At 41.6% G+C, this 10,659-nt stretch overlaps 1 protein-coding gene across 3 annotated transcripts in view; it reads right to left on the reverse strand.

The window, feature by feature from the left end:
• Positions 1-10,105, reverse strand: part of TTC8 (tetratricopeptide repeat domain 8) — a 52,020-nt gene extending 41,915 nt beyond the window's left edge. For 2 of the 3 annotated variants that reach the window (XM_034992531.1, XM_034992534.1), the window contains exon 1: positions 9,956-10,105. In XM_034992531.1, coding sequence (XP_034848422.1) covers positions 9,956-10,069 — 114 coding nt within the window. In that variant the 5' untranslated portion in view covers positions 10,070-10,105. The remainder of the gene's footprint in view (positions 1-9,955) is intronic. The other variant, XM_034992533.1, reaches the window with a different exon arrangement.
• Positions 10,106-10,659: the final 554 nt, after the last annotated feature.

The following is a 10,659-nucleotide window of genomic DNA, read 5'->3' on the forward strand; positions in this document are numbered from 1 at the left end:
GCTTAGATGGAAGAAGGAGAAAGGCTTGGAACCAGGAGTGAGGCAGAGAACACGTTAGTTCCGCAACATGCCCCTGACATCCCTGGCACCTCGCAAGGTGCTTAAAACATTCTATGAGGAAGGCACAGAATTATATAAATTTCAATACAATGTATCAGATGCTATATTCAAATTAGGGGCCAGTTATAGATGACTTAGAGGGAGAGGGGAAAAACGGAATACATGGGAGATAAGGGAGTCAGAGAAAAGGGAAGGAGATTATTCTGGAAATTACTGAGTGCCAGGGATCTATGAACTATATTCAACATCACTTTATCATCAATTTCACTGAACATTTTCCTCACAGATGCTTCCCAGATTACCAACAATCCTTTCAGAAAAATACCAATGACAGAATCCTACTTGCAAATATCTCTAGCTATATAGAGAAAATAGCAGCTAACATTTGTGATCACTTACTGAACTTAACGCTTACAACAACCCTTTGAGGCATATTATTATCCCCATTTTACAGATGAGGAAACCCTGAGGTCAAGGTGTACAGGCAGTGTTTGAACCCAGACACTCCGGGTCAAGAGCCTGCACTTGGCTGAGTATGTGAGATCATAGCAAGGCATGAAAGCTGGCTACTATATGGTGAGGGAGACCAAGGCTGGGTATGGCTGGTCTGGACTGGAGATCCATCAGGAGTAGCAGGACTAAGAAGGAAAAGTCAGGATGTTTTAATTTAGAGATAGGGCAAAACTTTTTTTTTTTTTTTTAATCACTGGGACTTTCATCTTTGGGTCTCTCAATTATAGTCTGTTATTTAAATTAATCCACCCAAATAGGGAATCACAAGTTAGGTTCATTTGGTCTAGCAGATTATTTCCATGGGTATCAACACACTTGAACCTAGGGGAGCCTGGGTGGCTCAGTTGGTTAAGTGTCCAACTCTTGATTTTGCCTCAGGTCAGGGTTGTGAGATCAAGCCCCGTGCCAGGCTCCTGGTGTCAGGCTCCATGCTAGTGCCTGCTAAAGCTTGCTTAAGATTCCCCCTCCCTCCTCTCCCCCTCCCCCAACAACTTTCTCTCTCTCTCTCCCTCTTAAAAAAAAAAAAGGGGGTGCCTGGGTGGCTCAGTCGTTAAGCAGCTGCCTTCAGCTCAGGTCATAATCCCAGGGTCCTGGGATCGAGCCCCGCATCGGGCTCTCTGTTCAGCAGGGAGCCTGCTTCTCCCTCTCCCTCTGCCTGCTGCTTCCCCTGCTTGTGCTCTCTCACTCTCTGTCAAATAAATAAATAAAATCTTTAAAAAAAAAAAAGAAAAAAGAAAAAAGGAAGCACCAGGCCTAGCCCTAGAGTCAGAAGAGCTAGGCTTGATCCTCAGGGAGTCACTTAGCTGCATGACCTTGAACAAATCATACAACCTCTGTAAACTAGTCCTCCTCTCAAATTGGAGCAATAGTGTCTATAGGATAGTTTTAAAAAGAAAACCTTGCATTTTTAAGAATACTTCATAATTTTCAGAGTCTTTTCACATATGCTATCATAGTTAAAGAAAAGTAAGGTGCTATCACTTTCAATAAGAAGTATCAGTCACATAGAATTTCTTTATAAAAACAATCCTATAACGAACAGAAAAGCACCAAACTCGCTATTACTTCCCTTCTCAGAACTCAGAACTAACTCCCAGTCGTGGCACATCAAATTAAGACTTCCCTTTGACTCTGCTTCAAAGTGAGTGAGTGAGAGGACAGGGAGTGGAGTGACACTGCCTAGAACCAGCAAATACTAATTAGCATCACATCAGTTTGCTTCCTTCCTTCCTCCCCAGGGTAAGGCTCTCTCTCTTAGGTTGTTGCTATTACTTCAGGGAATCAAATCTCTAGATAATTCTGAATGTGACTTCTTAATTGCCACCAATACTTACTCTGGCTAATGAGTCTGACCCGGCTTTGCTCTGAAACCACTGAGACATTCAGAAGTTAACAGTAACAAGAAGGAAAAAAAAAATGTAAGAGAACAGAGAAATGGATGGATGTCAGAAGGTTTAGGGAGATCTAGGGACCAAGTAGCCAAGTAGGAATGTAAACTATAATTCAGCGGGAATACAAATTCATTAAATGAAGTGCTCCACAGAGTATAAGAATCAAAAGATTAAGTTTGGCTGTCTCCATGGCCCCAAAGAGGAAATAAATTAGATAATTATACAGAAAGATGGTTTTGTTTTGTTTTGTTAGGCTTGGAGCACCAGATCATTGTCTCAATCAACTGCTAAGATGTAGCTCACTGGGGACCCCTGGTTCCATGTCTTTCCTCTAAGCCAGTGGCTTTCAGCCTTTTCTCTATCTTCAAATCATTTACAATAACAATCCCCTCCTCTCTGTAACATCTCTCATTATAAGCAGAGATTGGGGAGGAGAATGTGAATTCCCATTCTGATATACAGCCAACACTCCCACTCCCAGAATCACTGATTTTAATAATTTGAAAATCTATCAGAAATCTACCCTATAATAAAAGCATACTGTCTTTTAAAAACCTCACTGCCTGAAAAACCTGCATGTTTTATGAACTGTTTAATTATAATGGAGCTAAAAAAAACTGGGGCTGGTTTTAAAGCCACGCATCTGACATATGGAACACAAAGAACAGTAATCAGATTAAGGAACTAATCAGGATGATGGACATGAGCTGTAACAGCAAGCATTCCCTCTAGGTCACATTGCTGTGTGGAAAGAAGACCATTTTGCATTTCTCCCTTTTATATCTTACAACTTATAACCACTTTTTCAATCACGATTTAAAGAACACTTTGAAAAAAGACAATGCCTCTCTATGAATTTCTTGCTCTTACTGTATTTTATCAAGCAGGGAGGCTACAATAAATTAACCAGTTATCTTTCTTTCTTTTTTCTCAAGAGATCAGAACCTAAAAGTCATGCTTACAGACCCTGCCTTCTTATTTCTCACTACTCTGCACCTGGGAAAAACAGTTCACAGTCCATCTTCTTCAAGAACCTTTCCCCATTACCAAATACCATGTTATTACAGTCAACCTATCCTTCAGTCCTTTTGTGTCCAAATTAAAATGTATTACTCTAAGGAAACATGCTATTCCATAGTATACCTCCCTGACTAGCCTAACCACCCTGACTTTGGCAAGAATCAGAACTGAATAAAATCCAGATGTCCTAATGGAAAGTACAAGGTACAACTTAAATATTTTTGATGATAGTATACCAAAATTGTATCTCTTAAAGGAGAAATAAATGTAAAAGGAATAGTCTCAGAGGTGGGCTTATCCTAAAAGCCTGATGTATCAGAACCAAAATGGGTTGAGAAGCTCCCTGGACCAGCTTAAAGAAAGATTAACAAATAACAAATCACTTTAGAGAGGTTCTCCTCACCTGGGACAAAAATAAGCAAAACCAAAAGTGAAAAATAACATCCAAAACAAAAGCTATTTTTGTCTTGGGAGAGCAAAACTGAATCCATTTGGCACACATAAAAATATTTTAACTTCCTTGCTCTTCCGTGTGTCCAGACAGTGCCTCAAAGTAATTCATTTGTACTAAAATCAGTTTGGTGGCACAGGAATGGTAATTCAAAGTGGGGAAAAAATACTCTAAAATGTGGAAGCCTCAAAAAAAACAGCCCATGAGGCTAAAGGAGCATGTGAAGATAAATCAGCTAACTGCAGAGCTGAGGACCATCTGCTTCTTCTCTGATCACATTTCTGTTAGCTTTTCATAGATTGGGAGTCTCACCATCATTTAACTTCCTCCACTGAAACAATGAGAGTATCATAAGAAATGCCAGTGATGATAACTACTATCAGAAACACTCTCTTGGAGGAATCTAGGAAGAATTTTCTTAACTGATTAAAAAACAATAGGTGGGGGCGCCTGGGTGGTTCAGTTGGTTGGGCATCTGCCTTTGGCTCAGGTCATGATCTCAGGGTCCTGGGATCGAGCCCACGTCGGGCTCCCTGCTTCTTTCTCTGTCTCCCTCTGCCCCCTCCACCCCCACCCTGCTCATGCTCTCTCTCTCTCTCAAATAAATCAATAAAATCTTTAAAAATAATAATAATAAGGTGTACAACATGTTCACTTGCTATATTTATATATTGTAAGAAGATTGCCATTATGGTGATAGTTTGCACCTCTAGCACATCACATAATTATCATTTCTATTTTGTAGTGGGAATAATAAAAACAAAAACAAAAAACTGACCCTCAAATCAAGAAATGAGTTAAGAATGTCCATAATGCAATTACATTTATTTGAAAAGGTAAATATATGTATACGAACCTATGTGGGTGGAAGGACACAAAGGTCCTCAGGCAACTAAGATGATCTTTGTAAACGGGAGGGAAGGTGGTACACATGGATAATGCCATCAAAACACAAAGGGGTGCCTGGCTGGCTCAGTCAGAAGAGCATGCAACTCTTAATCTCGGGGTTGTAGGTTCGAGCCCCGCATTGGGCGTGAGATTACTTAACAATAAAATCTTTAAAACACACACACACACACAAACACTAATACAATCAATACACTCATTCGGCAGATACTTAATGAGAGCCCCTGTGTACCAGTCTCTGTGCCATAGCCAGACAGATACGCCATCCTGGATTCATGTTGTAAGGAAAGGAAAGAGAATTTTCAAGTTTTTAATCAAAGGAAACTTCTTAAGCTTCCTAAGGCTCTTCATTAGTTGTATCATCACCCCAACATAAATATTTTTAAATGTTTTAATTAAATAAGAAAAAGGGAAGATTTCTACATGCCGGGGGAGATCATACCAGGAAATATTTCCAAAATGAAATAACATATGGGTACAAAATACACAAATTTGTGATAAGAAAAGCACACAGTGAAGGAACTCTCATGCACTGTTGGTGGGAATGTAAGTTGGAACAGCCACTGTGGAAAACAGTATAGAGGTTCCTCAGAAAATTAAAAATAGAAATACTATATGATCCAGTAATTCCACTTCTGGGTATTTACCCAAGAAAACGAAAACACTAATTTGAAAAGATATTTGCACCCCTGATGTTTCCTGCAGCATTATTTACAATTCCCATGATATAGGGGCACCTGGGTGGTTCAGTTGGTTAAGCGTCAGCCTTTGGCTCAGGTCATGATCCCAGGGTCCTGGGATCGAGCCCCACATCGGGCTCCCTGCTCAGCGTGAAGCCAGTGCTTCTCCGTCTCCCACTCCCCCTGCTTGTGTTCCCTCTCTCCCTGTCTCTCTCTCTGTCAAATAAATAAATAAAATCTTCTAAAAAAAAAATAAAATTATAAAAAAAAATAATTCCCATGATATAGAACCAACCATATCCATGGATAAAGAAGATGTGGTATATATGGTATATATGTACAATGGAATATTACACAGCCATAAAAAAGAATGAGATCTTGCCATTTGCAACAACATGGATGGACCCTATGCTAAGTGAAATAAGTCAGAAAAAGACAAATACCATATGATTTCATTTAAAACAAAACAAACAAACAGAAAACAGAAACAGACTCAAATAAAGAGAATAAACTGATGGTTGCCAGAGGGAAGGGGTGCAGGGAGTGGGCAAAATGGGTGACAGGGAGTGCGAGATATAGGCTTCTAGTTATGAAATAAATAAGTCATGGGAATAAAAGGTACAGCATAGGGAATATGGTCAGTGATATTGTAATAGCACGGTATGGTGACAGATGGTAGCTACACTTGGGGTGAGCACAGCATATTATAGAGAAGTTGAATCACTATGTTGTACACCTGAAACTAATGTAACGTTGTGTGCCGACTATACTCATATTAAAAAATTAAAAATAATTACTTAAAAAAGAAAAGCACACAGTGGAAAAGCATAGTGTTTAAAGGTTGAGTCAAAAAATAACTAACATAAGGGGCGCCTGGGTGGCTCAGTCGGTTAAGCGTCTGCCTTCAGCTCAGGTCATGATCCCAGGGTTCTGGGATCGAGCCCTGCATCCACTCCCTGCTCAGCGGGGAGCCTGCTTCTCCCTCTCCCTCTGCCTGCTGCTCCCCCTGCTTTTGCTCTCTCTCTGTCAAATAAATAAATAAAATCTTTAAAAAAATTTTTTTAAATAACTAACATGAATGAACCCTATAAACTTTTCAGCAGCCCTATCCAGCTATCAAAAGCCCAGTTTGGTAAGGTAACTCAAGTTAAACTTCTATTCCTGACAAAATACTGCATTATTCTGGCAATATATATAGTTCCTACTTAACTACCTCAGGAAAACAAATAAAAAGGACTAGAAAGGAAAAGAATATCATAAATTTCTTCTAGATCTGGTACTGATTCTCCTAGGCTTACTCTGATATTTAGAGGAGCTAAACTTATCAACCCCTGCTCATAACAAGAAAATACTAACAAAGAATAAGATTTTTTAATGTCTATGGTATTAGACATTAACTATGTATCACATTATAGACTATTCTTTGAAATCCACAACAAATAAGCCAATAGAATAGGCCAGGACCTAACAAGACCTACTACCCTAATGATCTTAACCATGTAAAATGGTTAACCAATGCCAACAGCAGTATTTCCCTATATAAACCTGTGTCTTTTTCTTCATTATCATTATCAAAATCACAGTTCCACCAAACATACCTTGTAACAAGTCTTTAATCTGCCAAGAGGGCCCATAAGGCCTAATGATAGCTGTACAAGAAACCAAATAAAAAGACCCAAGCCCTTACCTTATTTAGCTGCTAATTCAGGAGTTGTAGACAAAGTCCTTAATCTGTTTATCTTACTCTTCCTAGATAAAAAGGAGCAAGAAGATCTCTACAGCCCCATCTAAACCATTAATGAAAACACTGCTGCTTTGCCCTGCACTTTCCAAAATGATCTCTCCAAGATAATAAGGGAGAGATCTGTCCCTCTGCCTCCAAAAAAGGCACCAGAGATCACATAAGTTTCAGAATACTGTCTCAATCAAAATTGGTTAGGTTTCCTTCCTTCAGGACTTTCCAGAGCCTTTAATACAATACACAAATATGTCAAAATTCTTTACCATTTAGCTAAAATCTGGAAAAAGGCACAGTAGATGGGAAAATGTACTGGGAAAAGTTGAGAAACACACCATTTTGAAAAATCTGGCTACGTAAGGGCCAAAGAGGCAGCATAATATAGATAAAGAGAATGGGTGTACCAGCTTTGTAATTTGGAACAAATTACTTCACCTTGTGCCCCAGTGTACTCAATCTGTAAAATGGGGGAAATAGTACCAACTTCCTAAGATGGCTGAGGATTAAATGAGATGACTTATAAAACCCTCTGAACCAAGCCTGACACAGAGTAAATAATAAATGTTAGCTATTATTTTTGTCACCTACTTTGCAACGTTATTCTAAGCATTGAAATCCATATAATTCACACAACTCATGCCTGGCAAGTAATAAGCACTCAACAAAAGATCATTTAATTGAACACATATAAAATTCTGATCACAGTGCCTAGCACAAACTAAATCTGGATTCACAGGCACAGTACTATACTGAATGCACTATGATTATGTTACTAAGATTATAGGATCTTTTTATTTAAAGATTTTTTTATTTATTTGAGAGAGAAAGAGAGGGCGAGAGAGCACAAGCAGGGGGAGTGGCAGGCAGAGGGAGAGGGAGAAGCAGGCTTCCCGCTGAGCAGGGAGCCCGAGTGGGGCTGATCCCAGGATCCTGGGATCATGACCTGAGCCGAAGGCAGACGCTTAACCTACTGAGCCACCCAGGTGCCCCAAGATTATAGGATCTTAACCATTAATAAAAACAGTACTGCTTTGCCTATAACAGTGTTTCCCCAGGAGACTATGTCTCCCTAGTATGATAACAATGAAGATATCTGACCCTTGCCCACTACCAAAAATAAGTTTCAGAACTATTGTATTAATCAAAATTAGGCAAAATTAAGTTTCTTTTCTTCAGAACCCAGGGCCTTTAGTATGAATCTTGAATCTCTCAGTAGGGAATATACAGTTCCCAAATGCATTGAATGAGGAAACTTCCTTTCACTGAACAACAGTTCTTGGGACTATTGCTCTGTGGAACACAGAATGGAAACTGCCCTAAATCAATGGAAAAACAGAAATAGCATGTACTTTACATTGTACTTTACATTGTACAGCATGTACATTGCAAACCATTGTGCCTAGAACAATGTCTGGTACATCACATAGAGTTTTAACAAACTTTTGTTGTACAAATGTAAAGGGGTCAAGATTTTGTAACATTCCCAGACATATTTGATTGTGGAATTTTTTTTTTTTTTTTTTGGTTTTTTTTTTTGAGCAGCATCTGTGGGACTACTGTGGCAAGAAACACACTTAGAAAAATGCTTCCTGGGGCAGCTGGGTGGCTCAGTTGGTTAAGCACCAACTCTTGATTTCTGCTGGGGTCATGGTCAGGGTCCTGGGACCCAGCCAGGCATCAGGCTCCCGCTCATCAGGAAGTCGGCTTGAGGATTCTGTCTGCACCCCCCCCCCCCCGCATGTTCTCACTTTCTCTCTCTGAAATAAATCTTAAATTAAAAAAATTTTAAAAAAAAGAGCTTCTCCAACAAAAACGCAGTCCTATTAACTAACATGAACTAACACAAAAAAAGAATCTAGCTTAGTATTCCCACTAACGTGGATTGTTCTATCTGAAAGTCAAAACGTTCACCTCAACAGGTTATCCTCCATCCACTTGCTGGGAACAAAGGCAGAGCCTAGTAACAGTGTTCACACATATGCCTCCACTTATGTAACTCCCCTCAATTGCCCCTTTTTCCTAACATCTCCAAGGCAACACCACTAGAGGAAAAGGTGGAGAACCAGTTTTTACTGGAAGCACTGACAAACTGCCACAGCTATACTCTTATTCTCCTTTTTTCTCCTTTTTGCCTCTTCCAGGAACTACCTACCACGGGAGTATATGACCATTCTCTCTTTAATATCTTAATTTATCTTACTATTGTAGTACAGTAAAAGTTTAAGTTTTCTTAAAACCATTATCATCATTCCTTTAGGGGGTCTTTTTCCCCCCCATTCCCCACTCCTAATAGTAAATGTATCTCTTCCCCTCCTAGATTCGCATTTCTCTAACTTGTATTATTTGCCTCAAAATGCACTCATGTCCCAGAATCAAAGCCTCCTTCACTCTTGGGACAACAATCTTAAGATGAAGTGGAGAGGGGCGCCTGGGTGGCTCAGCCGTTAAGCGTCTGCCTTTGGCTCAGGTCATGATCCCAGGGTCTGGGATCGAGCCCCACATCGAGCCCCACAATCGAGCCCCACAATCGAGCCCTACATTGAGCCCCACAATCGAGCCCCACATCGAGCCCCACATCGAGCCCCACATCGAGCCCCACATCGGGCTCCCTGCTCTGCGGGAAGCCTGCTTCTCCCTCTTCCACTCCCCCTGCTTGTGTTCCCTCTCTCGCTGTGTCTCTCTCTGTCAAATAAATAAAATCTTAAAAAAAAAAAAAAATGAAGTGGAGAGATCACAACGTTTGATCAAAAACAAAAAACAAAAAAAAACTATTCCAACGAGATGAGAAGTTACAGATCTTTGTTTATACATCATTGTGTTAGAAATTAATAACGCACACGCAGCGAGCTTCCGAGTCCATCCATATGCAAGTATAAATGAATTATCAAAGTTCTGCACCCAAGTAAAATTCGGTGACTTTTTAAGTGTTCCTTTAAGGGACCCGTAAAGGAAAGGGGCTGCTGAAGTCTGAGGAGGGGGCGGCCAAGACACAGCACTCGAGGGTCCCGCGGGGACTCGGGGACGCCGCCGACAGGGACGAGCCGGCCACGGCCCTAGGGGGTCTCGTTCCAGATGCCTGTGCTGACCACACGGTCAACTTCGCCCTGGGCCTTCCTCCCTGGAGCCCCCACCCGGCACCCCCAGTGTCCTCTGCCTCTCGCTGGGATCCACAGGGCTGACGGGGTCCGGCTGGTACCTGGTCATAAGGGGACTTCTCCAGCATCTGCGTGCACAGATCTGCGCAGAGCTGGAACTTCCTGCGCCTAAAATAGCTCCAGGCCAGGAGCAGCGGCTCCATCTCCGAGCCCATGGCGGCGGAGCGCGGCCCACGAAGGACCAGGGCCCGGGCCAGGGAGGGCGGGGGCGGGGAGCGGGAGGCGTCCAGCTCTGCCGGGCAACGCTCGGCGGCAAGGGCCTTGCCTCAGAGGTGTCCGCCTCGCGCCTGAGAACAGGAAAAAGAAAACCCGGCACGAGCAGCACTCAGCTACAAGGCTTGTCAAACCTTGATTGCAAAAAGGGTGTGCTTTTAAAGGATACATATTTCATTAATTTCGAGAAGAAGGCACCATGGCTAAATTAAGAGGTAGTGACTTAGACACCTCCGACTGGGGTCCTCCACTCTCGCAAAGGAGGAGCGGTTGCCTAGCAGCCGGACGCTCTGCTTACTTAGCGAATCTAAGGTTCTCAGGAGTTGACCCTCATACGGGTCACTGTCCTACTCTTCCCGTGTGCGCGTCCTTGCCCCTGTCATTTACCGTTCAGACTCTAGACACACAAGCATGAGAACAGTTTCTTCAATACCATACTGCCCACCAGAACCCAAAGACCTACATCCTAAAACTCTCCAGTTTGTTTCAAGTCCTCAAAAAAATCTGTGTTCGAATAGAAGGGGGCATTGAA

Source organism: Mirounga leonina, unplaced genomic scaffold (assembly GCF_011800145.1).
Source record: "Mirounga leonina isolate KUSES-001 unplaced genomic scaffold, KU_Mleo_1.0 Mir_82, whole genome shotgun sequence".
Lineage (NCBI taxonomy): Eukaryota > Metazoa > Chordata > Mammalia > Carnivora > Phocidae > Mirounga > Mirounga leonina.